At 50.5% G+C, this 27576-nt stretch overlaps 3 protein-coding genes across 9 annotated transcripts; 1 reads left to right on the top strand and 2 right to left on the bottom strand.

The window, feature by feature from the left end:
* Positions 1-345: 345 nt before the first annotated feature.
* Positions 346-1164, bottom strand: LOC119000260 (keratin-associated protein 10-3-like). Of its 3 annotated transcripts, none has more exons than XM_037065241.1 (2): positions 1017-1164; positions 346-911 (listed from the first exon to the last, which is right to left on the bottom strand). In XM_037065241.1, exons 1-2 carry the CDS (start codon positions 1162-1164, stop codon positions 346-348), a joined length of 714 nt encoding a protein of 237 aa, XP_036921136.1. The 3 variants fall into 3 exon arrangements, with proteins under 3 accessions (XP_036921136.1, XP_036921135.1, XP_036921134.1); XM_037065240.1 differs by having other exon boundaries at positions 346-925; positions 1007-1164; XM_037065239.1 differs by having other exon boundaries at positions 987-1164.
* Positions 1165-11836: 10672 nt separating this feature from the next.
* On the bottom strand, positions 11837-13094 carry LOC119000258 (keratin-associated protein 10-12-like). 5 transcript variants are annotated; one of them, XM_037065236.1, is made up of 5 exons: positions 12941-13094; positions 12671-12856; positions 12544-12615; positions 12336-12444; positions 11837-12263 (listed from the first exon to the last, which is right to left on the bottom strand). In XM_037065236.1, exons 1-5 carry the CDS (start codon positions 13077-13079, stop codon positions 11837-11839), a joined length of 933 nt encoding a protein of 310 aa, XP_036921131.1. In that variant the 5' UTR covers positions 13080-13094. The 5 variants fall into 5 exon arrangements, with proteins under 5 accessions (XP_036921131.1, XP_036921132.1, XP_036921130.1 ...); XM_037065237.1 differs by lacking the exon at positions 12336-12444 and having other exon boundaries at positions 11837-12250; positions 12536-12615; positions 12698-12856; positions 12932-13094; XM_037065235.1 differs by having other exon boundaries at positions 11837-12219; positions 12340-12444; positions 12529-12615; positions 12698-13094.
* Positions 13095-16525: 3431 nt separating this feature from the next.
* Positions 16526-17266, top strand: LOC119000262 (keratin-associated protein 10-4-like). Its single transcript, XM_037065245.1, has one exon. The coding sequence runs from the start codon at positions 16526-16528 to the stop codon at positions 17264-17266; it is 741 nt and encodes a 246-aa protein (XP_036921140.1).
* Positions 17267-27576: the final 10310 nt, after the last annotated feature.

Genomic DNA, 27576 nt, shown 5'->3' on the forward strand with positions numbered 1-27576 from the left:
TCATCACTGGCCCCACTGAGTCCACAGACAAACAGAAGGTCAGAATGAAACAGGTTGCTTTATTAGGGCTCAGAGGTGACGTTACTGCCTGGGGTGGGAGCAGATCTGCTGGGGCAACAGGGCTCAAACAGGGGCTCAGGGGGCAGGGGTGGAGCTATGTGGGGGGTGCATCTGTTCACCAACATCAGGAAGGATTTGGTGGTTACTGAGGGGCCCCAAAGGAGGGTCCAGGTGAGGAGAAGAAGCTTGTCCTGTCCCTTGCTGTTGTGAAAGCCACAGAGGGTGTAGCTGGCTGGGAAGTCACTCTACTACTGGGGAAGGACCCTGGATGAGGCCTAGAAAGAGTTAGCAGCAGGATTTCTGGGCTGAAGCAGGGACACAGCAGGCCGGGCGGGAGCACACGGGGCGGCAGATGAGGGACACACAGGAGGCTGGGCGGCAGCAGCTGGGCTGACAGCAGGAGGGGGCACAGCAGGAGGAGGCAGGCACACAGCAGACGGGTCTGCACACAGGGCGGCAGATGACGGACATGCAGGACGAGGGTCTGCAGCAGGACGAGGGACAGGGGGTGGGCTGGCAGCAGGAGGAGGCTGAGCAGGGGGAAGCCCCAGAGCAGAGAGGCACACAGCACACGGGCTTGCAGCAGACGGGTGTGCAGCAGGTGGGCTTGCAGCAGATGGGTGTGCAACAGACAGGTGTGCAGCAGACAGGCTTGCAACAGAGAGGGACACAGCAGGCCGGCTGGCAGGGGGAGGAGGTGCAGCAGGAGGGCTGGCAGCTAGACTGTTGGCAGCACAAGGGTATGCAGGAGCTGGTGCAGGCTGATTGGCAGGGGCTAGGCCCACAGGTTGTCTGGCAGCAGGGACTGGACACACAGCTCACTGGGGCACAGATGAGGGTCTGGCAGGGGGCTGGGGCACAGCAGCTGGGGACACAGCAGGAGGGCTGGCAGCAGCTGGGGATACAGCAGGAGGGCTGGCAGCAGCTGGGGACACAGCAGGAGGGCTGGCAGCAGCTGGGGGCACAGCAGGAGGGCTGGCAGCAGCTCTCTGGACAGTCATCCACCTGACAGGAGTCGGTGCAAGAGTCACTGGAACCAGGCAGGCAGACTCGGCCACTGTAGCTCAGGTCACTGGAGCAGACGGACAGGGTGGAGGCGGCCATGGTGGGTGGTGGGACTGGAGGTGAGCTGGGAGGAGTGTGTGAGTGTGTGAAGGTGAGTGAGTGTGTGAGGTGCCCAGGGCTGTGGGCTTTTATACTCCTCTCTCAGTGTATGTTGCCCCAGCAGGAGGCCCCCACGCCCTCCCTTCCTTGTTTGTGTTTGCCCTGTGAACACCTTTATTATGGTCAGTCCTGTTGTCATGAGGTGTCCTTGGTCATATCATCAATTTTAGACTGCCCTGAGCAGGGCTGGCTGTCTCTGGCCTGAGTCTGACCCTGGCAGGGACACCTTGAAGGAAGCTGCAACTTCTCTTTGGCTGACCCTGCAGTTTCCCCCTGATGAGTCATGTGCCAGGGCACCGGGTGACATCTGGTCCCACGAGGACACATGCTGTGTGGGCTAGCTTCTTTGCACAGGCCCTCCCTGGGGCCAGGAGCCTGACCCGAATTGGTAAAGAAGTGGAAGAAGGTACGTGTTTTGGAGAAAAGACAACGTGAGGACAGGCCCCTCCTGGGCGGTCTCTGTGAACTTCTATGGTGTCGGCCCAGGGCTGTGAGGACAATGAGGCTGGGGACAGGCAAGGGCTCCCCTCCCCAGGAAGGAAAGGCGAACTTGCAGTGGGTCTGGCTCCCTGGAGTGTTGGGAGGACCCATTCAGGAACCTTTGGGTCCTAAAGCACATCCCTGAAGCCCATGCATGTATGGTCAGTTGTCCTGGGAGAGCAAGTCCCGGTGGGGACCTGATGGAGGGGTGGGCCTATCCTGGAGGAGGCGGGCACTGACGAGGCTGGAGTGGAGAGGCTGGGGCACAACTGGTCGTTGATGTCATTTCAACCACGACCCGAAGGGAACTTTTATGGGGTATAAATTGAGGACTTGAGCCTGTGTAAAATATTTGTTATATCCACAATAAATGAAAGTTTAGTATGAACATTAAAAAGTACTTAGAACTAAAACAGAGAATAATACAAAAGAATCAAATACAAAATTCAGATCATTTAAGTGATCAATAACCATAGGCAAAGCTATTGGATCTCATTAATAGTTAAAGTTTCTCAAATTAAAACGCAGATGTCCCACCGTAAGATCAACCGAGATGCACTCACTATGCAGATCAGACCCAGGGCTGACGAGTGGGGGGGCCTCCCCCTCAGCCGCTGGTAGCAGGGGTGTTTTGAATGTGTGGGTGATAACACAAATATAAATATAACATAAATGATAACATGATAACATAAATATAGAATTCACCATTTCCACCACTTTAAAGTGCATAATTCTGGGGCATTTAGTACAGTCACACTGTTGTGCAACCGTGACCACGCTCCAGTTCCAGAACATCCCCCACCACGAAGGAAATCCTGTGCTGTTCAGCAGCCCCTCCCTGTGCCTGTCCCTCGCTGCTCTGCTTTCTGTCTCTATGGGTTTGCCCGTCTGCACATTTCACGTGAAAACCCACACAGCATGTGGCCTTTCGTGTCTGGCTCATTTTGTCCATCACGGAGTTTCAAGTTCATTGCACTTCGGCATGTGTCTGCACCCCGCTCCTGCGTGTGGGTGAGTGAAGTTCCGTGGTGTGGGTGGACCATGTTTCATTTATCCACTGATCCTCTGACAGGCATTTGAGTTGTTTCCACCTTTTGGCTAATGTGAATAGTGCTGCTATGAACATTTTTTGCGTAGGTTTTTGTTTGAATGTCTCTTTTCCATTCTTCTGGCTGTACACGCAGCAGTGGAGTTGCCAGGTCACGTGGTAAATCTGTGTTTAACTTTTGAGGACCTGCCAGGTCCACAGCAGCCGTACAAGTGCACATGCTCAGCAGCAGCATGTGCGGGCTCCCTTTCTTCGCAGGCTTGCCAACACCTGTCATCTATTTACTTTTTCATTGTGGCATCTGTCCTGGGTGTGAAGTGACATTGTGTTGAAGTTTTGGTTTGTACTTTCCAAATGACCAGTGATGCCGGGCTTCCTTTCATGTGCTGGTGGCCATTTGTGTATCTTCTTTGGAGAACTATTCTTTTTAATTAATTTGTCTTTTTATTGTTGAGTTGTAGGAGTTCTTTATGTACGATGTATACTAGACCCTTATCAGAATTAAATTTTTCAAATATTATCTTCCATTCTGTGGGTTGTCTTTTCGCTCTGGAGGCTGTCCTTTAATATACAAAACTTTAAAATCTTGATGAAGTCCCACTTACCTATTTTTTAAAATTATATTTTAGTGATTATGCTATCACAGTTGTCCTGATTTTTCCCCTTTGCCTACTCCACCATGCCCCACTCCCTTGGGCAATCCCCCCACCATTGTTCATGTCCATGGGCCATGCACGGACACGTAAGTTCTTTGGCTACTCCATTTCCTATTGTGTACTTTACATCCCCAGAGCTATTCTGTAACTACCTGTTTGTACTTCTCCCTCTTTTTTAAACAACTAGGTATTCTTTTTAAAAATATTTTATTTATTTTTAGAAAGGGGAAGGGAAGGAGAGAGGGAGAAAAACATCAATGTGTGGTTGCCTCTAATGTGGCCCCCACTGGGGACCTGGCCCCCAACCCAGGCATGTGCTCTGACTGGGAATCGAACCAGTGACCCTTTGGTTCACAGCCTGCACTCAATCCACTGAGCTACACCAGCCAGGGCGCCTGTTTGTACTTCTCAATCCCCTCACCTCTTCACCCATTTCCCCATGCTCCCTTCCCATCTGGCAACCATCAAAAGACTCTCCATATCCATGATTTTATCTCTGTTCCTCTTGTTTGCTTAGTTTGTTTTTTAGATTTAGTTGTTCATGGATATATATTTTTGCCATTTTAGTGTTCATAATTTTGATCTTCTTTTTCTTAGATAAGTCCCTTTAACATTTTATATAATGATGGTTTGGTGATAATGAACTCCTTTTAGTTTTTTTCTTGTCTGGGAAGCTCTTTATCTGCCCTTCAATTCTAAATGATAACTTTGCTGGGTAGGGCAATCTTGGCTGTAGATCCCTGCTTTTCATGTTTGAGTATTTCTTGCCAATCCCTTCTAGTCTGCAAAGTTTCTTTTAATAAATCAGCTGACAATCTTATGGGAACTTCTCTGTAGGTAACTATTTTTTTTTCTCTTGCTGCTTTTAAGATTATCTCTTTCTTTTTAACCTTTGGCATTTTAATTATGATGTGTTTTGGAGTGGGCCTCTTTGCATCCACCTTGTTTGGGACTCTCTGTGCTTCCTGGACTTGCATGTTTATTTCCTCCACCAAATTAGGGAAGTTTTCTTTCATTATTATTTCAAACAGATTTCCAGTTCCTTGCTCTTCCTTTTCTCTTTCTGGCACTCCTATGATGTGAATGTTGGACCTCTTGAAGTTGTCCCAGAAGCTGTTTATACTATCCTCATTTTCTTGGATTCTTTTTTCTTGTTATGACTGGTCATTTTTTTCTTCCTTGTGTTTCAAATCATTACTTTGATTCTCCACTTCATCCACTCTACTATTGTTTCCCTGTAAATTGTTCTTTATTTTGATTAGTGTATGCTTCGTTTCTGACTGGATCTTTCTTATGTTGCTGAGATCCTCACTAAGTTCCCTGAGCATCCTTATAAATAGTGTTTTGAGCTCTGCATCTGACATATTGCTTATCTACATTTCAGTTAGCTCTTTTTCTGGAGTTTTGATCTATTCTTTCATCTGGGCCATGTTTCTTTGTTTCCTCATTTTTGTAGCCTCCCTGTGTTTGTTTCTATATATTAAGTAGAGCTACTTTTACTCTGTCTTTGTAGTGTGGCCTAATATAGTAGGTGTCCTGTAGGATCCAGTGGCACAGCCTTCCCTATCACCTAAGCTGGGTACTCAAGGTGAGCCCTTTATGTGGGCTGAGTACACCCTCATTTTGTAGTTGAGCCTTGGTTGCTTTTGGCAGATCAATGGGAGGGATTTACCCAGGCCAGTCAGCTTCAAGGATTGGCTATAACCACTTACACCAAACTCTGCCCTCCATGGAGGATCAGCTGTGCAGGGACAGAGTAGAGGTTCTCCGGTGTTATCTGTAGCTGTCCACTGGATATACTGGCTCTAGGGCTTCTCCAGGTAGTGTAGGTCAAGGTCATCCCCCACCTGTGTTTTGCCCAGGGCCACCCTGCCTGAGCTATAAAGCAATCTGAGATGGCTGCTACTTGTGCTGGGCTTGGAAATTCCCAGGTTAAAGCAAGCTATGAATCTAGGCTGGCTGCTGCTAGTGCTGGGCCTGGGGTTCACTGAAGCCAGCTGTTGTTTGTTTCAGAGGATTTAGGAAGTTGGGCAGTTGAGCCAAGACCAGCCATTCATATGGAAAAGCAGCTTGGATGGCCCATAAGTTAGGCGGGGCAGAGTCTCTGGGGGTCTCCCAGGCACATCAGTGTTAGCCAGGTTGATGGAGTCTCAGATATGGCACCAGCTTGCTGGCTCTGTGACTCTGTGGGTGGAGGGTTTATGAATGGGACAGTGGCCTCTGCGCACCTTGATGCCAGACATTTCAGTTTCTCCTAGTATGCCACTGGTGCCTTTCAGTCTGCTGGAGCTCAGAGGGAGTGAGTGAGTAGATGAGTCCATGTGTGGGTTCTTTAAGAGGAACTGCTGGGGCTCCAGAACTTTCTTCCACCGACTCAATCCCTGCTGGTTTTTGCAGCCAGGAGTTGTGGGGACTCATCTTCATGGCACTGGAATCCTGGACTGGGGGGCCCAGTGTGGGGCTGGGACTCCTCACTCCTGATATATCCCTTCTGAATTTTTATCCACCACACGTGGGTAAGGGACCAGTTCGTTCCATGTCTGCACCCCTCCTACCAGTCTGAGTGGATGTGGTTTCTTCAATTCCGCAGTTGTCAGACTTCCGTTCAGCTCGATTTCTGATGGTTTTAAGTGATGGTTTTCTCTATTTTAGTTGCAATTTTGATGTGGCTGTGCGAAGAGGCAAGGCATGTCTGACTACGCTGCCATCTTGACCTGAGTCCTTGTCTACTTTTTTTGTTGTTGTTGATTGTGCCTTTGGTGTCATATCTAAGAACCCGCTGCCAGATCTCAGGTCTGACAGATTGACTCCTCTGTTTTCTTCTAATACTTATAGGTTTAGCTCTTATATCAGTCTATTTGAGGGGGGGTTTGTCATCAAATGATCTTTAAGTGAAATATTTTTCTTTGTAGTTCTTCACTAGGTGGGCACCCCGCTGCACCCCTGCTGCCGTCATCTGTGATGTCACAAGGGCGGCGGCCACCAGCAGTGCTGAAGCGGTGTAGCCTGGGCCGTCCCCAGGGTCTCTTTAAGGGTTCCAGAGAGTTCTTTAGCTAAAGATCTGTGAGGCAGTGCTGCAATCTCATCAGAAGTGACATTTCCACTGTGTGTAATTTTTTTTGCTCCTTTCTGTCTCGTGGTGATTCTTCGGGGGCTTTGCTGATCAGGGCGGAGGCAGAAGCCACTACCTCAGTCTGGGCCTGTCTGTTCTGATGGTCAGTTTCACTGTGAGCCTCAGACCTTCCCAATTACTGGTTGCTTGGCAGTGTCATCACCAGACTTTTTTAGAGACAGGCCCAGGGGGCTGATCTTGGAGACCAGGGCAGACATGGCACTGACTTGCCCTCCGGTGTGCCTCAGGTATACAACTTTGATCTTATTGGGGTCAAACTTTGGCGACTTGGTAGAGGTGGTTGCTGTTAGATGAACCCATGTTCAGGATGAGCAAAGAAAGTTGCAACTAAGCCTCCTCCGAGCCAAAAGCTGAAAGTGAGTTAATTTTTATATATGGTGTGAGGTAGGGTTCAGCTTCATTCTTTTGCATGGAAATATTCAGGTGACTCAGAACCGTCTATTGAAGAGACTATTCTTCCTCCATTGAATGGTCTCAACACTCCTGTTAGAAATCAATTGACCATATATTTGTGGGTTTATTTCTGGACTCTCAATTTTAGTCCGTTGATCTATTTGTCTACCCTTATGCCGGTGGCTCTGTTTTGATTACTGAAGCTTTGTACTAAGTTTTCTTTTGTTCTTTCTTTCTTTCTAATTTGAATGTCTTTCCTTTTCTTGCCCAGTTGCTCTGTCTATAAATTCTAGTACAGCGTTGAGTAGAAGAGGTGCAAGTGAATGTCCTTGTCTCGTTCTTTGTCTTAGAGAGGAAAGCTTTCAGTCTTTCACCATTGAATCTTTTGTTAGGTGTGGCTTTTTCATAATGCCCTCCACTATGTGGAGGAAGTTTCCTTTTATTCCTAGTTTGTTGAGTGTTTTTTTTTTATCATGAAAGAGGCCTTTTTTTTAATCAAATGCTTTTTCTACATCAATTGAGATCATGAGTGGTTTCCCCTTCATTCCATCAGTATCACACTGATGGGTTCTCATATGGGAATCACTCTTTCGTTCTTGGGATAAATCCCAGTTGTTTCTTGGATATAATCCCTTGAATACGGTGTTGGACTTGGTTTGACTATATTTTGTTGAAGATTTTAAACCTTTCTCTATAAAGAATATTGCTCTGTAGTGTTCATTTGTTGTGTTCCTTTGGCTTTGGAATCAGGATAATGCTGACCTACCTCGCAGAATGCGTTAGAAAGTATGCGTTCTCGGACTGCATTCTTTGGAAGTGTTTGACAAGGCTTGGTGTCAAGTGTTTTGGAAATGTTTTGTAGAATTCAGCATTGAAGCCCTCTGGCCCCAGGCTTTTCATTTAGAGGAGGTTTTTAATGACTGATTCAATCTCACTACTTGTTTCAGGTCTCTTCAGTTTGTCTATGTATTCCCAAGTCAGTTTACTCACTTTAGATCCAAAAATACAAATATATTGGAAATGAAAGAATTGAAAAAGATACTTAAGGAAATAGTAACCAGAAAAAAGCTGGATGGCTACAATAAAATCATAAAAACAGACTTTAAGTTAAAAATTATTGTAAGAGACAAATGAAGACTTCAAATATTACTAAAAGGGTCAGTATGTCAAGACTATAGGACCATTATAAGCATATATGCACCTACCAACAGACCTCCAAAATGCATAAAGAAAAAAACTGACTGAACTGAAGAAAGAAATAGACAATTCCAGTCCTACAATAACACATGGCGACTTCAATAAGTCATTTCTGCTAGTTAAAAAAATTAAACGATAGGAAAACTAGATCCAAGATCAATAGTGAAATAGAACGTGAAGCCCCGGCTGGTGTAGCTCAGTGGATTGAGCGTGGGCCTGCAAACCACACGATTGCAGTTCAATTCCCAGTCAGGGCACATGCCTGGGTTACAGGCCAGTTCCCAGCAGGGGAACATGAGGGGCAACCATACATTGATATTTCTCTCCTTCTCCCCTTTCCTTCCTCTCTAAAGATAAATAAATAAAATCTTTAAAAAAAAAAGAACTTGAAGAACACTGTTAAGCAACTGGGGCATAATGGACCTATACACACTGTTCAACTCAGCAGCAGCAGAATATACACATTTTTCTCAAGTGGACGCAGAATATTCTCCAGTTGGACCATATGTTAAACCACAAAACAAATCTCAATACATTTAAAAATGTTGAAATCCCACAAAGCACCTTATCTGACCACAATGGAATGAAACTAGAAATCAGTTACAGAAGGAAAACTGAAAAAAATCATGAATATGTAGAAATTAAACAACACAGACTTAAACAACAGGTAGGTCAAAGAAGAAATCAAAAGGGAAGTTAGAAAGTACTTTGAAATGAATGTGAATAAAAACACGATAAACCAGCTCTTCAGGTCTCGTGGGCCGTGTGGGGACAGTCACATCCCCAGTGTCTCTTGCTGTTCTCTGTAGTTCTGGGTCCGGGAGTCTGTTCTAGGAGTCTTTGATCAGCCATGAGTGAACCTGCATCTGAGCACATCTGCACATGTGTGTTCACATGTGTCTCCCACTCCACAGTCTGGACTCGTTCTCCCATGTTCTGGGCTTTCTGCACCACAGCTCCCCGGGATCTTCCCTTTGCCACCTGCTCTCCCTCAGCCCGCCCAGCAGGTGGAGCTCCGAAAGCTGTGTGCTGGTCTCTGCCCTCTGCATATCCCAGCAGCTGGCTCAGTGCTGGGCCACCAAGTGTCCCAGTGTCTGAGTCTGTGTGTTCAGGGTTCCCGAGCATCCCAAGAGGACAGTCAGTGCCAGGCCAGGCAGAGCCCACAGGACTTGTCCTAGAACAAAGCTTCTATTACCCTGCAGGATACCTGTGATGGTGGTCAAACAGCGAATGACAGTATGAAGAAGACATGAGCTTCCCGCTGCTGTATGCAGGAGCCCCACAAATTTCCCCAAATTGGCGATAGCGAGGCATCCGAGGGGCCCAGGCCTCACAGCTGCCCCTCCCACCCCCAGATATGTGCAGTCAGCATGAAGGGCTGGTGGGGGAAGCGGAGTTTTGATTGGTGCTCAGAGGTTGAGAGTGACACTGCTTTGTGCAGCACTGGGGTCAGACAGCGCCCATTCTTGGCCAAAGGAGGGATGTGGCCTGGAGCAGAGAAGTACACTGTGGTGCAGCCAGAGCACCCATGGGTCCCAGTCAGGAGAAAAGCTCCGTGAACATTTCAGGCTTCCAGACCGGGGCTGGGCTGGGCTGGAGGAAGTCGGGTCCAAGCTCTACCTGGATTGGTGAGGCCAAGGAAGGTGGGAAGTCAGGGGCTTCCAGGGGCTGATGGGTAGGGAGAATCCTCGGGGCATGGGGCCCTACGGGGATATGGCCCTCAGCAGCAGGACTTCTGTGCTGAGGCAGGGACGCAGCAGGTGGGAAGGGAGCACATGGGGCGGCAGAGTAGAAATATGCTTCCCTTATATGTCTGGTTAAGCGCACACTGCCCAACAAATTTCTAAAGTAATTTACATTCCCGTTAGTCAATTCCAGTCACTGCACAGTCTCTGTGAAACGAGGTGTCAACGGTTGTTCAGGATCTTCTCAGTTTCGGAAAGTGTGCAGGGGTGTGGCGTTGTTGTGTTAATTTGCCTTCCCTGCTGAGTAAAGCTGCTCACGGAACATCTGGGCATCTCTTACTTTTGATAGTTTTCATTAAATAGTGTTATTTGTATTTCTTCTGGATTTGTAGAAAATTATCATACATATCCCAATATAAGTTCTTTGTCATATATGTGCAACAGTGCGCTGGTAAATGGTCAAGTCATTAAACATTTCACATGGATACTTGTGAAACAAAGACAAAACAAGTCCTGATTTGTGGTGTTTGCCAATCACCACGGTGTAACTACTCCCCCAGCCGCCATCAGCGTGGTGTCACTGAACACGGAGCCAGGAAGCAAGGGGCCCTGTCAGCTCTCAGGGGCTGGGCCAGTCAGCTTCAGCGCAGCACCTGGGACAGATGCGCGGCAAACCTCTCATCCAAGTCTGGGGCTGGTGTTTCTCATCCTCTTGACTGTATTCCTTTAAAAAGTCAATGCTATTTAGGTGAGATGTACAGACTGACATGTGCCTGTTCTCACTCTAGGCTCTGTTTGTTATGAACAGACTTGAACATTTTGTTCATTCTGATGGGTGTTGGGGTCCCCAGCACCCCGAGTTTCGATGACTCTGTACAACTCCTGGGAGTCAGTATGCAGAGCTAAATCACCGTAAGGAAAAGCCATGTGGGCAGGAGTCGGGACACGAGGCGCGGCCAGCGCTCGGAGCCCGCCCTTGTCAGTCCTGCAGGACGCACTTAACTGCTCAGCCAGGGGTAGGAGATGCCCACCAGGGAGCTCGTCAGAGCCCAGAGCCCAGGGCTCTTATTGGGGCTGGTCACATGGCACCTCTGCCCAGCACATCCCCCAAACTCCAGACCCCCAGAGGGAGAGAGGTGTCAGCACGACCATCGTGTCTGCACAGATGGTTTAGGCCCAGTGTGGCACTCCCATCACACGTGCTGAGGGCCCTCCCGAAGTTCCTGTTCCCAGGCACTGGCCCAGGGCCAGCCTTACGAGCAGGCCTAAGGATGGCCACCCCAGGCCTCTCCTGCTAACGCCTTCCTGAACAGGCCCTTCTGGAGTGGGGATGCTGAAGGGAGTCTGAGTCACCCCTAAAGGGTGGCCCCTCTCAGGGCAGGGACTGCTGTCAGATTATTCACCCTTCATGTCCAGAAGGTGGGTTCATCTCTTGGACATACATATGGCCTGAGTGATGGGGGACTTCCTGGACACCACTGAAGGGGCAGGAACATGATGGCCCTGGGGAACCACCTGGGACCAACCTTACCTGGGGGAATGTCAAGTAGGGGTCGTTGTTAAAGAACAAAAATGAATGCTGGTTACAGGCATCAGGAAAGGAATTTATTGGATGGGATGGACAGCACACAGGACAGGGGCTTGGGTCGGGGAGGATGAAGACACCAGCAAAGCACGCAGTAGAGATGCATGGGGGATGGGGAGCAGTGAGGAGAGACCCGCTTCTCTCCCTTCATTCTGTTCAAAGCGCCGGGGCCTGGGAGAGTCCAGCTGGCCTTGCTGGGGCCACTGCCAGCCTGGGCTGGATGGCAGGACACGTGCATGGGGGAAGTCTCTACTTGGAAAAATGGGTAAGCTCTTCCTAGAGGGAGAGATGCACAGTGGTGGCCAGATGACCACAAATACCCAGTGCAGGGACCTATGAAGGGGACTTGACAGCTGTCTTGGCTCTTAGTAAAGAATTCTGGGGGTGCAGATGGCAGTGAGCTGTTGAGTTTTGGGGTGCCTGTAAGAAGACCACTTAGCAGCAGGACTTCTGGGCTGAGGCAGTGACACAGCAGGCTGGGCGAGAGCACACGGGGCGGCAGATGACAGACACGCAGGAGGCTGGACGGCAGCAGCTGGGCCGGCAGCAGGAGGAGGAGGGGGCACAGCAGGAGGAGACAGGCACACAGCAGGAGGGTCTGCACACAGGACGGCAGATGACAGACACACAGGAGGAGGGTTTGCAGCAGGATGAGGGGCAGGGGGTGCAGCAGACAGGCTTGCAGCAGACGGGTGTGCCGCAAATGGGCTTGCAGCAGAGAGGGACACAGCAGGCCTGCTGGCAGGGGGAGGAGGTGCAGCAGGAGGGCTGGCAGCTAGACTGCTGGCAGCACAAGGGTGTGCAGGAGCTGGTGCAGGCTGATTGGCAGAGGCTGGGCCCACAGGCCACCTGGCAGCAGGGACTGGACACACAGCTCACTGGGGTGCAGATGAGGGTCTGGGCGGGGATGAGGGCACAGCAGCTGGGGGTGGACTGGCAGCAGCTGGGGGCATAGCAGGTGGACTGGCAGCAGCTGGGGGCACAGCAGGAGGGCTGGCAGCTAGACTGCTGGCAGCACAAGGGTGTGCAGGAGCTGATGCAGGCTGATTGGCAGGGGCTGGGCCCGCAGGTTGTCTGGCAGCAGGGACTGGACACACAGCTCACTGGGGCACAGACGAGGGTCTGGCAGGAAGCTGGGGCACAGCAGCTGGGGACACAGCAGGTGGACTGGCAGCAGCTAGGGACACAGCAGGAGGGCTGGCAGCNAGCAGGGACTGGACACACAGCTCACTGGGGTGCAGATGAGGGTCTGGGTGGGAATGAGGGCACAGCAGCTGGGGGTGGACTGGCAGCAGCTGGGGACACAGCAGGAGGGCTGGCAGCTAGACTGCTGGCAGCACAAGGGTGTGCAGGAGCTGATGCAGGCTGATTGGCAGGGGCTGGGCCCGCAGGTTGTCTGGCAGCAGGGACTGGACACACAGCTCACTGGGGCACAGACGAGGGTCTGGCAGGAAGCTGGGGCACAGCAGCTGGGGACACAGCAGGTGGACTGGCAGCAGCTAGGGACACAGCAGGAGGGCTGGCAGCAGCTGGGGGCACAGCAGGAGGGCTGGCAGCAGCTCTCTGGACAGTCATCCACCTGCCAGGAGTCGGTGCAAGAGTCACTGGAACCGGGCAGGCAGACACGGCTGCTGTAGCTCAGGTCGCTGGAGCAGACAGACAGAGTGGAGGTGGCCATGGTGGGGCAGTGCGGCTGGAGGTGAGCTGAGAGGAGGTGTGAGTGTGAGTGTGTGAGTGTGGGAGGTACCTGAACTGTCAGCTTTTATACCCTGTGTGGCTTGTGTTTCCCCACAGGATGCTCATTTACCTTCTTCCTTGTTTCTGCTTGGGCCCAGAGAGCTCTCATTAGTGCTGGTGTTATGCTTCCGTTCTGCAAGAAGTCGCTCAGCTGAGAAGCTCTTGTATACTCTGTGGTCTGTGCGTGCATCCGTCTTAGGCTGCCTTTGGTTAGTAACACTGAGGTACGAAGTCCTGTTTGCCTGTAGATAGCGAGTCCTGGGGTCTGTGTTCACTTTGACAGAGAGACACTCACATTCTTTCATGTCCAACCTCCCTTCTGCTGACACCTGAGACAGGTCCTGTGACCACCTGGGGACTCTGTCCGTTGGGGTCCCACGTCTTCCCAAGTGTCTGGCTGGAGAAGCCTGGGCCAAGAAGGGCCAGAGGCTGGACTGTCTCTCACTGTGGTTCCCCAGCATGCCCTCTGGGGCAAGGGCTCCCCTGGTGTGGGTGGCAGGCAGCCTCAGGTACATTGTCTGGCAGCGGTGCCCCAGTGTCCCCAATGGGCAGTGCACACCCCGGTGACCCACCCAACTGCTCAGTGAGGCACAGACCCCACGCCTGTCCACGGCCTTCCCATGCCTTCCGCATGTATTTGACACTGAAAGCTGTGCGTGTGACCCAGAGGTCCCTGTACACCACCCTGCAGAGAGCACAGCCACTGCAACAACCTTCTGAGCCTCTGCAACCAGAGAGTAGATCTAACATTGTAGGTATGCACGATGCTGACAGAGGTTGGAAGTAAAACCACGGATAAGAATACACGTAAACACCAACTCTGAAAGGCTGGTGCAGCTTGTTACTCCAAGCAAAGTAGATCTTAAAGTAAGAAGCGTTATCTGAGATAAAGACATTCGGTAAAGCAAAAAGGGCCAATCCACCAGGAAGCCATAACCATTCCGTATGTGTATGTACCTAATTATACAGGCTGAAACAGGAATCGAAAACTGTCGGGACCAGAAGTAGAAATAGAGAAAGATAACATCACAGTTGGGGACATTAATACACCTCCCTCAATAGCTGAAGGAAAAGGGGACAAAGATAATCTCAGCGTGGGAGGGGCTCTTCTAAGTTTGGAGTAAAACGCGGGCATCCTCTGTGCTGTGTGGCCCCGGCCGCCTGAGAATGGTCAGGACCCTTGACTTGGGTCAGGCACGTTCCTTCACAGCGAAGGTGACGGGATGTGCGTGTTTACATTACACACGTAAGACTGTAGACTGGTCTTGGGAGGAGACACCGTCCTGTGCTGGCTGTGAAGGAGCCAGCTGTCCCTTGTGAGCTGCCCATGGAGGGGGCCACATGGCAAGACAAGAGTGTGGCCCTCAGTCGAACTACCTGCAAGGACCTGAATTCTGAGGAGAACCGCGTGAGCTGGGAAGCACCTCCTCCCCCAGTCGAGATGAGACCCCATGGTTTGAACCCAGGGCAAACTCAGTGCAGCTCAACCCCCAGGGACTGTGAGTGACATGTGCATTTTTTAAAGCCACTAAGCTTGTGGCAATTCGTGACACAGCTACAGAAATCACACACATGGACCAGTGTGGAATTCTACCCAGTCATCAGTGAGAAAGAGAAATCTTCATGTACTTATAGGAGAGGAGCTCCATGTTAAGATTAAAAAAACCATAGTGGGTAAAATATGGTACAGTGTGTATTTAAAAAATTTGTATACAAAGACATTGTATCTAAGCCTAGACGGACAGCTCCTCATTATTCAGGGACCCCTTATTTGTGAACTCACTGGCTCGCTGCGATTCATTTGTAGCCCTGTTAACCCTCGCAGTGTCTGTCTTGTACTGTGGGCCCGTGTGGGGCAGCCAAGGCTCTGAGTCCCCCAAGGCGCACGTTCCCTGCTGAGGTCGCACAGGTAACACGGCCTCTTGTTTCAGCTCACGATCTGTAGATGCGTCCTTTCCGGGTCTCTTCAGCACCGTGTTTTTCACATTTTGGGGCCTTATACTTGTGACTTTGCTGGTGAGAATGGCCCACAGCATGGAACTGAAGGTCTCTCTGGTGCTGTGAACACAGGAAGGCTGCAGTGTGCCTCCCAGAGAAAACAGACATCAAGTAACCCGGTTCGGGCGAGAGTTACAGTGCAGGTAGCTATAACCTGATGTTAACCAAGATGCTCATTAAATACATACATTAAATCAAATGCCCTCACATAGAAGCACACACCAAACAAGGCTACGTATTGATTGGTTATGAAAATACATTGCCCAGAGGATCGCAGGGACCCTACCTTGCATTTCCCCAGGATCATGGTATTTGATAATTCAGGGTTTGTGGCAACTTTATAGAACGTAACAACTGTGAATGAAAATGGACTGAGTGTAAATTGTGTGTGTGGAGAGAGACAGAGACAGAGAAAATAAAGGGGTGCAGGCGCTGGCAGACAGTGAGGGAGGCGCTCTCCTTGGCCACGTTTTGCATCTTTTTGTTGTGCCCAGTGGCCCTCTGCTGCTGAGTGACCCCGCAGGTGGTCTGAGTAGGCGGGCTGGGTGTCCAGCCATCAGAGGGCTGGGGAGAGGCCAGGCATCCCTGCAGAGAAGGCACCTGCGAGGGAGATGAGGGCTGGGGCCCATCCATGGTTCAGCCCAGATGCTCTGCGTGGGTCACACATGGGAACCAAGGGCCCAGAAATCTGTTGCTGTTCTGCGTGGAAGGGAGCGCATGATTTGCCCTAGAATGTAGAGTCCTGCGATCTTCCAAGCTCCAGGATGGGTGGAAAGAGGGCACACAGACAGCTGGCCAGAGAGAGGTCTTTGGCAATGAGAAACCCCCTGAGCCCCGACCGAGGGGCCCAGGTCCTGTTGAACCCCATGCAGCCCTGGGAAGTCACCAAATGCCCCTGGCTCTCGGTTCCTCCCACATAAGGTGGCAACAGTTCTGCAGCCCCATGGGATGAGGTGTTGAACTGCAGGGAAACCTTCCCAAAGCTGGCTGCCTGCAAGGTGAGCCGGGCACAGAGGCTGTCCGGGTCTCTAAAGGGACGACGACCCACACACCCAGGATGGCTTGAGGCAGAACCTCAGCCCCACTCCACCTGCACCTTCCCCTGCTCTGAGGACCCAGGCTGGGACCTGCCCACCCACTCCTGTTCCCCTGGAGACACAATGGGACAGGCTCCTGAGCTAGACAATCTAGATTTACAAGCCAGACAACATGCCAGGCAAACAAACATTTCCAATGCTTCTGGGAAGCGGAAATGGCAGCTATAGGGCTTGGGACACCCAGCCAGGAAAGTATAAAAGCCAATAGCCCAGATACCACACACATCCACACACTCACACGCTCACACACTCACACCTCCTACCAGCTCACCTCCAGCTCCACCTCCACACCATGGCCACCTCCACCCTGTCCATCTGCTCCAGTGACCTGAGCTATGGAAGCCGAGTCTGCCTGCCTGGTTCCAGTGACTCTTGCACTGACTCCTGGCAGGTGGACGACTGTCCAGAGAGCTGCTGTGAGCCCTCCTGCTGTGTCCCCAGCTGCTGCCAGTCCACCTGCTATGCCCCCAGCTGCTGCCAGTCCACCCCCAGCTGCTGCACCCTCATCCCCACCCAGACCCTCATCTGCACCCCAGTGAGCTGTGTGTCCAGTCCCTGCCAATCAGCCTGCACCAGCTCCTGCACACCTTTGTGCTGCCAGCAGTCTAGCTGCCAGCCCTCCTGCTGCACCTCCTCCCCCTGCCAGCAGGCCTGCTGTGTCCCTCTCTGTTGCAAGCCCGTTTGCAGCACACCCGTCTGCTGCAAGCCTGTCTGCTGCACCCCCTGCCCCTCATCCTGCTGCAAACCCTCCTCCTGTGTGTCTGTCATCTGCCGCCCTGTGTGCAGACCCTCCTGCTGTGTGCCCATCTCCTCCTGCTGTGCCCCCTCCTCCTCCTGCTGCCGGCCCAGCTGCTGCCGCCCTGTGTGCAGACCCCCCTGCTACGTGCCCATCTCCTCCTGCTGTGCCACCTCCTCCTCCTGCTGCCGGCCCAGCTGCTACCGGCCCAGCTGCTGCCGCCCGGCCTCCTGTGTGTCCCTCATCTGCCGCCCTGTGTGCTCCCGCCCAGCCTGCTGTGTCAATGCCTGCTGTTGACCAGGCATGTCCCCCCAGGGCCAGCTGGGTTCAGGTCTCACCTCGTGACTGTGGCCCTCCCAGCCACCCCTCAGTCCGCCCCTGACCCATATTATATGGCTGACCTCACCCAAGATGGGGTCCTCCAGATCCTCACTGTCCTCATCTGACCTCTGCTCCCAGGAACCCCTGACCTTGCTGCTTCCCCAGCCTCTTGCCTGCCAGGAGGCACCTCCACCTGCCCCTGGGTTCCCTGTCTTTCCCTCCACGTTTCTCTGTCAAGTCACTGGACCTCCACTCTCATCTTGTCAGCATCTCCTCGGGCACCCCAATAAACTCACTTCATCACCTGATTGCTTGCTTCATTTGATTTCATGGTGAGGGGGGGAGGGGAGGGACAGGTGGTTTTCACCAGACACCAGTCTGCAGCCCCAAGTATTTCTGGGAATGAGTGGCTGACAGATCACAAAGCTCAGTGGCCTAACTGCCCTGGGAAAGATGACTGGGTAGGACTCTTGTCCTTGCTGAGGAAGGTCAGTGCCTGCTAGGCTCATGCCCTGGCCTTCCCTGGGGCTGGTCACCTGCAGACACATCATGGTCTAGGACTGTTTCCACCCACTGTCCCATCTGGGCAAACCCACCCCCCAGGGTCACTCATCAGGAAGCTGGTGTGGGGGCTGCACGCAGCACAGCCTCTGTGGGCCTGGACCCACCTCCATCATCTACTTGCAGAGCCACACCATTGGCAGAGGCCTGGTGGAGTGATGGGGGAGGGGCTGCTCCCAGCTTACAGAAAACAGCAAGGGTAGAAGTAGAACGTGGAGGAGCAGGAGGCAAGACCTACAGGTCCCTTGTCTGCATGCCCTTGGGGCCTTTCTCTGGCAGCTCTGGGCTTGGGCTGGGAGTGTGAGGGACACTGAGTTGTGATGCAGGGCCTCCCCTGAGAGTTGAGCGTCCCTACCAGGCCTCCGTGTACCAAAGGGCTGTGGACAACAGCCTCCTCTGACGTCAGGATGACATCAGCCCCACACAAGGGCACGGGTTGACAAAAGTGCAAGTACCCCAGTGAGATCACCCACTAGGAGCAGCAGCCAGAACTGCTGCAGGAAGTGGACCGCTGTCCCTGAGCTCGAAAGGACCACATAGTGTTTGGCTCACCGTGCAAACAAGGTGCCGGTCGTGAGCTCCTCACTCCTCCTGTGGCCATCGTCCATGGCCTGCTGTCCCCGGAGGGTCTCAGCCTCCTTCCCTGAAATGCTGGCCACCTCCCAGCCCCCGCACACACCCCACCTGCTGTGCATTCCTCGTCCAAACTTCCGTCTTCTCCCCCTGACCATTTCTGCTTAAAATCTGCTTTGTTGCGATACAACCTTCACGTAATCAAATGCACCCAGTGTAATTGTGCAGTTTGATGAGTTTTTTAAAAGGTCGCCATCCCGTTGCCTCCACCATGGTCAAGATGTAGAACATTTCCTTCAGGCCACAGGTTCCTTGCCTCCCTTCCCAGTGGCCACCCCCTGCTCGGAGCCTGGCCACCCCTGCCCTGCAGTCTCATTAAAAGTAGGTCACATGAAGGCACTGTGCGGCATGTGCTCTCCGCGTCTGGCTCCCTGTCTTGTCCCTGTTGCCGTGTGTGTCAGCAGGGCGTTCCCTTTCATGGCGGAGCCATGCTGTACTGGAAGGCTGCAGCATGCCTCATCCACTCACCTGCTGACGTGCAGGGGCTGCCTCCAGGTGTGGGCAATTACGAATGGAGCCTCTGTAAACGCTGGCCCTTGGTGCATTTCCATGTTGCTTGGGTAAATGCCCCGGGGCAGTGTTGCCGGTCACCCGGTGGGTCAGTGGGTCATGAGGTGCTTATTTCCCTGGTGACTGGTGACAGTGACTGTCTCATGTGCTCGTTTGCTATTTGTGTGCCTTCCTCAGTGCAGCGTCTGTCCCAAACTCTGCCCGATTTGATGGAATCTACTGGTTCATCCTTATTATTGAGTTGTAAGTGTTCTTCATATAGTGTGGGTCCCACTCATGTGTCATACATAGAAGTGGAAAAGCCCTCTGTGACGAAGCTTCTTATCTTCTTAGTTGTGTTTTTTAAAGAGCTGACATTTTTAATTTTGATTAAATTCAATTGATCTTTTTTTCTTTAACGGTTCTATCTTAAGAAATCTTTGTCTAAACCCAAGGTCACAAAGATTTTGTCTGATGCTTACTTCTAAGTATCTTATGGTTGTTCTATGATCCATTTCACATTAATTTTTTAATGTACTGTGAGTTGTTACAGCATCATTTGTTAAGACTGTCCTTTCTCCATTGAATTATCCTTGCCAAAAAAACTTATTGATGGTACATATGAAGACCCGTCTCTGCGCTTTCTTACCTGTTCTATTCTTCTATGTTTATTATTATGCCAGCAATAAATACGTTTATTATTTTACCAATTACACACTGTCTTGATCAACACAACATAACTTTAAGTTAAGTCCCAAAATCAAGCAGTGCAAGTCCTTCGATGTTGGTTTTCTTTTTCCGAATCAGTTGGCTAATCTAGATCGTTTACATTTTCACGTAGCTTTTAGAATGTATTCTAGAATCAGCTCATTCGTTTCTACAGAAAAGCATGCTGGAGTTTTTATTGGAATTGCATTAAATTTGTAGATAAATTTGGGAAGAGTTGACATTTTAACAATGTGGAGTCTTTTAACTTATAGACCCAATATGTCTGTCCAGTCCTTCAGGGCTGCTTTTTCCAACAGTGTGTGGCCATTTTCTGGACACAGGCCATGCGCACATGCCGTTCACGTTGTGAGCTATTTCACTGTCAATGCTTCAGTTGAGGGTATATTTTTTCTCTTTTGATTATTTAGTGCTACTAGGTAGAAGTAATATTGGCTTCTCTTGTATCCTGTAACCTGTATCCTGGTCAACCTGTATCCTTCTCTTGTATCCTGTAACCTTGCTAAATGCACTGGAATTGAATAGCTTTTTTAGGTATATTCTTTCCTTAGGATTTCCAGCGGTCAAGGCATTTGGGCTCCAGGTCTTCTTCGTGAGAAAGGTATTAACTATGAATTCAACTTCTTCACTCGGCAGCTATTTCAATTCGTATGAGTTTTTATCATTTGTATCTTTCCGGTTAGTGGCCTATTTCATCTAAGTTATTGAATGTATCATCATGAAGTTGGTTGCTTTCATCCTTTTCAGTTCTTTTAGTCTACGGATCTGTGCTCGTAACCCTTCTTTCATTTATGATGTTAGAAATTCATATCTTTTCTCTTTTTTCTTGACTTTCTAGCCTTATCAGGCTAGAGAGGAATCCATTTTATCGATTTTTTCAAAAAACCAAATTTGGTTTATTGATTTTCTCTCATCTGTCTATTTTCTTTTTTTAAATATATTTTATTGATTATACCATTACAGTTGTTCTATTCCCCCCCTTCATTCCCCTCCACCCGCACACTCCCTCCCCCCTCCCCCCTTTAGTTTATGACCACATATCTCAAGTTCTTTAGATTCTATATTTCCCCTACTATTCTTGCCCTCCCCCCTATCTATTTTTAACTTACCGTCTATGCTACTTATTTTCTGTATCTTCTCCCCTCTTCTCCTCCTCCCACTCCCCTGTTGCTAACCCTCCATGTGTTCTTCATTTCTCTGGTTCCTCTCCTGGTCTAGCTGTCCTCTTAGTTTGCTTTTGTTTTAGGTGTGGTTGTTAGTAACTGTGAGTTTGCTGTCCTTTCACTGTTCACATTTTTTATCTTCTTTTTCTTAGATAAGTCCTTTTAATATTTCATATAATAAGGGCTTGGTGATGATGAACTCCTTGAATTTCATCTTATCTGAGAAGCACTTTATCTGCCCTTCCATTCTAAATGAAAGCTTTGCTGGATAGAGCAGTCTTGGATGTAGGTCTTTGGATTTCATGATTTGGAATACTTCTTTCCAGCTCCTTCTTTCCTGGAAGGTCTCTTTTGAGAAATTCACTGACAGTCTGATGGGAACTCCTTTGTAGGTAACTGTCCCCTTATCTCTTGCTGCTTCTAGGATTCTCTCTTTCATTTTAATCTTAGCTAATGTAATTATGATGTGCCTTGGTGTGTTCCTTCTTGGGTCCAACTTCTTTGGTACTCTCTGAGGTCCTGGATTTCCTGGAAGTCTATTTCCTTTGCCAGACTGGGGAAGTTCTCCTTTATTATTTGTTCAAATAAGTTTTCCACTTGTTGCTCTTTCTCTTCCCCTTCTGGTACCCCTATAATTTGGATGTTGGAATGTTTAAAGATGTCCTGGAGGTTCCTAATCCTCTCCTCATATTTTTGAATTCTTGTAACTTCACTTTTTCCTGTTTGGTCACTTCTTTCTTCCTTCTGGTCCTCCTCCTTGATTTGAGTTCCAGTTTCCTTTCCATCACTGTTAGTTTCCTGTGCATTTCCCTTCATTTCAATTAGTTTAGCCTTCATATGTTCCTCTAATTTGTGGCTGAAATCAACCAGTTCTGTGAGCATCCTAATCACCAGTATTTTGAACTGTGCATCTGAGAGGTTGGCTATTTCTTTTTCACTTAGAGTTATTGGCTCTGGGGCTTTGAGTTCTTCTTGAGCCATATTTTGGACTGTTTGTGCCTGTTATGTATGAGGAGCAGAGCCCTAAGTGTTCACCAGGGTCCGGCCACTCAGTTGCTGGATTGTGACGCTGTATGTGGGGGCGGGGCCAAAGGAAAGCAATGGCGGGCCCCCTCTGATGCCTCCCGCTGCCACCGTGGGCCCTGTGATCCGTCCCACTGTTTGAGAATGTGCGACCACAGTGAGCCTGCTGCTGGGTTTGTTGCTGGGGGCTGTGCGGTCCGTCTCACTCCCCTGCTGGTCATGTGAATGTGTGACCTCAGCCAGCCCGCCTTCCCGAGCCCTCACTGGGTCGGCCCGAGGCAGAGCTACCTGGGCCCCTGGGGTCGGGGGATCCTTCCTGCCCGTCCCCACTCCGCTGCTGGCTCCGCCCCTGGCTCTGCCCTCTTACCGGTCCGATTGAAGGGATCGTGGTTGTTGGACTTCCGTATAATTCAATTTTCTGTTCTTTGGCTGCGTCTTTGTTCTCCAAACCTTTGTTGTATTCAAACTTGGTTGTGGGAGAAGGCACAGTGTTTCCACCTACGCCTCCATCTTGGCGGAAGTCTCCTCTATTTTCTATTCAGCAGATTTCTACACTTCTGGATAATTTCCTTTCTTCTGCATATTTTGGGGTTCAACTTATATTTTTTATAGCTTCTTAAGGTAGAAACTTAGATAGTGGATTTTTGTCCTGCCTTCTTTTAAGATACATGTCCTTAAAGCTTTCCATTTCCCCCAGTGCAGTGTGTTAGCTGCATCTCATAGAGTTTACTTTCATTTTATTCAGAATATTTCCTAATTTTCACTGTGACTTCTTCTTTGACTTGGGATTATTTTGAAGCATGTTGTTTAATTTCCTGACATTGGACCATTTTCCAGATATCTTTTAGGCAGTGACTGCTGATTCTGTTGTGGTCACACAATATTCTCTGTATGATTTCAGTCCTATTAAATATATTGAGACTTGCTTAATGGCCTAGCATATAATTTATTCTGATGAATGTTCCATATGCACTAAAAATGTGAATTCTACTGTTTTGGGGGATGGTATATTATATAAACATCAATTAGTTCAGGTTAGTTTATAGTGTTTTCCCAGTTTTCTATATATTTATCAATTACATCAAATTACGAATATATTTGGCCAACATCTCTTAAAATGCCCTTTGCCCTCTCCCTCACATTTATTTATTTATTTATTTATGTATGTATGTATGTATGTACTCCATTTGTACTTATGTTAGCCCACGTAATTGTTTCCCAGCTCACTGAGGCTCTGTGAAGTTTTTCCTTTTTTTTCCCCACTGGCCACTGGTTTGGATAATTTCCATGGCTACGTCGACCCTGTTCTTTGGCAGTGTCTAAAGAACTTTTAAGCACGTCCTTATAATTTTTTACTGTTGGTGGTATACTTTTCAGTTTTGGGGGTTTCATTTTGTTTTCTTTTGAGTTGTCCATTTCTCTCTTCATTGTGTTTGTGGTTTCCTTTAAATTCCTGAACATATTTGCAGTGGCTGTTTTAACTATTTTGTCTGCGAATTCTATCAACGCTGTGGGTTCGTTTTTATAAACTGTCTTATCTCTTGGTTATGGGCGACATTTTCCTCTTTTGCGTGTGTCTACTAATCTTTTCTTGAGCGCTGGACTTCAATAAAACAAAACCGTTGGGCTGTTGAATGCTGTACTTCGTTTCCTCTTTTTAAAGGTGCGGAACTGTGTTCTGCCTGGCAGTTACGATGCGTTCGGTGCTCTTGTGCTTGTTTCCAGGTTCTGTCAGGACAGGCTGGAGGAGCTTTGCTCTCGGAGAGGTTCAGTCCTGCGGCTGAGATGCGACTCTTCCGCGATCTGTACTGAAGGCCTCCGGTGTCCGGCGCTGTCCCTCCCCTCTGGTTGTTTGGAACCCTAATGTCTCTTACTCTTGTGTTCGCCCTGGTAGTTGTTCACTGTAACTGCTCTGTGGTTGTTCTTGTCCAGCTGCATGGGGTTCTGAGCTCTGACAAAATGGATGATTCCACAGTGGACTCACAGGAAGCCTTCTCTGCATGTTTCTCCCCTCTCCTGTGTCTGCCCCGTAGATTCCAGCTGCCTCATTCTCTGTGAGCTCTGGTTCCTACCTCTTTAGCTCAGCAAAACCCCCCTGCTATTTATGATCCCTCCATGTGCTGTGGCCCAGAGACTCAGCCAGCAAGCCAGGGCAATTAAACAAGTCTCAATATGTTTAATAGGCTGGTAATCACACAGACAACATTGTTCTGACCACAGCAGAACCAGAAATCATTCACAGAGTTACCTGGAAAAGTGTCCAATGTTGGGAAATTAAATGGCAGGGCTTGTCTCCTTTGTTCCCCTCCCCTGAGGGACCCCGGGACTGTAGTCTCAGTTGTCTAGTGTCTGAAACCTGGCTTTTTATGTCTTTAGTTCCATTTTCTAATTTCGCCGGGTGGGAGGACAGGTCAGGTCCACCATGGCTCGAAGGAACACCTGACTCTCTGTTTTTAAGAACTCTGTTTCTCTTCCATCCAATCCCTTGCTTCCCTCTTTGGCTCCACAAGTTCTGTCCTGACTGAAGCTGCGTGTGCCTGCTTCCACTCTGGGAAATACTCCAGCTAACCCGAAGCTCAACCTGAGACCTACCTCCTTCCCCAAGGGCTGCCCCATGCCGCCAACATTCTCCCAGGAGGGACGGATCCTGGAGATCCTAACTGGGTCTTGTAGAGACACAAGGAATCTCAACCTAACTTTTGGGGGGCTCCAGGCTCCATAAGGAGTGTCACCAATTCCCATTCCACCCAAGGTTCAGTGGTGTCCTGTTCACACAGACTCCATGGTAATTGTGTCTGTGGGGAAGGTACAGAGTCAAATCAAGAAAAAGAACTATTCAGTGAGTAATAAATAGTAAAGGAGGGTGAAGGGCCAATCCATGATGGCCCCAAGTGGCCAAAGACCTGTGAAACCCGTCCCTCAGAAACCTGGGGGCCCCAGGAAGCCACACAGGGTCCTGCTGGATGGCAGAGTTTGATGTGCAAAGGGCAGGGGTAGACGTGCAGTCCAGCTGAGAAATGGCAATAAAGACACGTGGCCATGAATGCAGTGCTCAGTTCAAGGGTATTTATTGATCACTTGGCTCAAGTGCATCCAGACCTGAGCTTGGGCTCAGAGTCAGAGACTGATTGGGGCTCAGCTGGTTCTCTTGAGGGCGGGACATATGGAGGGGCCACTGCCATGAGGACCGCCTAGGCGCCACTCAAGGGCTGTAGCATTGAGTATGATCATTTGGTTCTTCTACGTCGTCCGGCTCAGGAAATGGTCCAAGTGCCGGAGCATTGCAGGGCATGGCAGTCAGCTTGCAAGTGGGACCTGACCCTGGCCCCAGTGAGGGCAACCTCCTGACATGGCTTAGGCCCAGACTGAGGGGTGCTGGGGAGACCCATAGTCATAGAGGTGGGGCCCGAGCCTGGCTACCCTGGGGAGATGTGCCCAGTCAGCAGCAGGACTTTAAGGCCACGGTGGGGACATAGCAGGCTGGATGAGAGTACACAGGTGGCAGATAAGGACATGCAGGAGGCCAGGCAGCGGCAGCTGGGCTAGCAGCAGGAGGAGATGGGCACACAGCAGGCGGGTCTGCACACAGGACGGCAGATGAGGGATACAGAGGAGGAGGGTCTGCAGCAGGATGAGAGGCAGGGGGTGGGCTGGCAGCAGGAGGGGGCTGAGCAGGGGGAAGCCCCAGAGCAGATGGGCACAGAGCACACAGGTGTACAGCAGACAGGTGTGCAGCAGACTGGCTTGCAACAGACAGGTACACAGCAGGCCTGCTGGCAGGGGGAGGAGGTGCAGCAGGAGGGCTGGCAGCTAGACTGCTGGCAGCACAAGGGTGTGCAGCAGCTGGTGCAGGCTGATTGGCAGGGGCTGGGCCCACAAGTCACAGGGGTGCAGAGGAGGGTCTGAGTGGGGACCAGAGTACAGCAGCTGGGGACACAGCAGGTGGACTGGCAGCAGCTGGGGACACAGCAGGTGGACTGGCAGCAGCTGGGGACACAGCAGGAGGGCTGGCAGCAGCTCTCTGGACAGTCATCCACCTGCCAGGAGTCAGTGCAAGAGTCACTGGAACCAGGCAGGCAGACTCGGCTGCTGTAGCTCAGGTCGCTGGAGCAGACGGACATGGTAGAGGTGGCCATGGTGTGGGGGTGCGGCTGGAGGTGAGCTGAGAGGAGTGTGTGAGTGTGTGAAGGTGAGTGAGTGTGTGAGGTGTGTGACAAGCTGGGGCTGTTCAGCTTTTATACCCCTCCCTGGGTGTATGTGTTGTCCCAGCCGCAGGCTCACGCACCTCTTCCTTGTTGCAGGTGAGGTCAGGCCCTGGAGAAGAAGGAGCAGGTGTTTTAGCCCCAGGAGTCATTGCTCAGCCCACAAAATTGTTAGAATTGGCCTGGGTGTGCTTGACCATTTTCCGTGCCAGAAGGAAGCCTTGGGGTGGAGTGTAGGTTGCCTTGTTTCTTAGCAGGACCCCTGGGGACTAAGGCAGAACCCGGTCTTTGTCGTCCTAGATCAAGGCCCCTGGTCATGCAGCCCTGTGGTGGGTGCCCTGCTGGAGGCACCAGGTCATGTGCCTGGTGGTTGGAAGCTTATTTGGTTTCCAAATAAAGACAATGTGAGTCACAACGTGTAGCCTGGGGCTGCCATAACAAAGCACCTTAGCTCACACACAGAAGTGTGTTTTGTCACAGTCTGGGGGCCAGAAGTCAGAGGTCAGGGTGTCAGTAGAGTTGGTTCTATGGCTGAGAGGAGAATCTTCCCCCAGCTCTGCCCACCTCTGGGTGGCTGCTGACCATCTGTGGGTTCCTTGGCTTGTAGAAGCAGCAGCCGGGTCTCGGCCTCCCTGTTCACAAGGCCCTCTCCCTGTGTGCCTCTCTGTGTCCAAATGTCCCCCCTTTATAAGGACAAAAGTCACATTGGATTAGGACCCACCCTAGTGACCTCATCATCACTTGCTTGCACCTGACAAGACCCTATTTCCAAACAAGGTCACATTCACAGGTCCCAGGGTGAGGGCCACAGCAACATTTTGGGGACAGAACTCAGCCCATCACAAGCGCCAGCTCTGAAGCAGACACACTGTCAGGGCCAGGGATGGAAGGAGAGGTTGGGCGGGGCTCCTTTCCCGGGCCCTTGGGTCTGCCGCAGGTGCAGGGTAGGGCGCAGGCAGCACGTGGCGTGGCGCATCCAGCAGCACGCACGTGACTTCTGCTTGTCCAGGAACAGCTCAATGTTTTAAACACAGTTTATTGAGCAAATAATCATAAAAGAGTACAGGGAATTTACATACACCCCTTTCCTTCTTACATAACGGTAGATCAATTACCAAATTTCAGAAAGCACATCAGTACCTTACTACTCACTAGAGGATGGACTGTACCGGGGTTCACCAGTTCCCATGAATGCCCGCCCCCTGCTCCCTAACCCCGCATGGAGGTGTTCAGGTCTTTCTCTCCTGCCTGGGGCGTCCCTCATTTCCATGTGCTTCTCCACTTCGACACTGCTGAGGAGCGCTGGTCAGGGGTACTGTGGAATGACCCTCAGTTTGGGTGTGTCTGATGTTCTTCTCACAGTTACTGGGGCTGCTCTGTTTGGGGCAGAACCTCACGGAAGTCATGTATCCAGTGAGGCAGGGGTACAGGCTGTCCATGTGTCTCATCTCTGGGAATGTGACTATTCTCCTCTTTGCAATGAACGTAC

The sequence above is a fragment of the Sturnira hondurensis genome, unplaced genomic scaffold (assembly GCF_014824575.4).
Source record: "Sturnira hondurensis isolate 20B ecotype Veracruz unplaced genomic scaffold, ASM1482457v3 Scaffold0015596, whole genome shotgun sequence".
Classification (NCBI taxonomy): Eukaryota; Metazoa; Chordata; class Mammalia; order Chiroptera; family Phyllostomidae; genus Sturnira; species Sturnira hondurensis.

Bases quoted from the DNA above. Each gene is read 5' to 3' on its own strand.
- LOC119000260 (XM_037065239.1), bottom strand. From the start codon at position 1,164: ATGGCCGCCTCCACCCTGTCCGTCTGCTCCAGTGACCTGAGCTACAGT. The intron at 912-986 runs GCTGCTGCCAGC...GCTGTGCCCCAG, and splicing joins GCCCTCCTGCTGTGTCCCCA to CCCCCTGCCAGACCCTCATC.
- LOC119000262 (XM_037065245.1), top strand. From the start codon at position 16,526: ATGGCCACCTCCACCCTGTCCATCTGCTCCAGTGACCTGAGCTATGGA.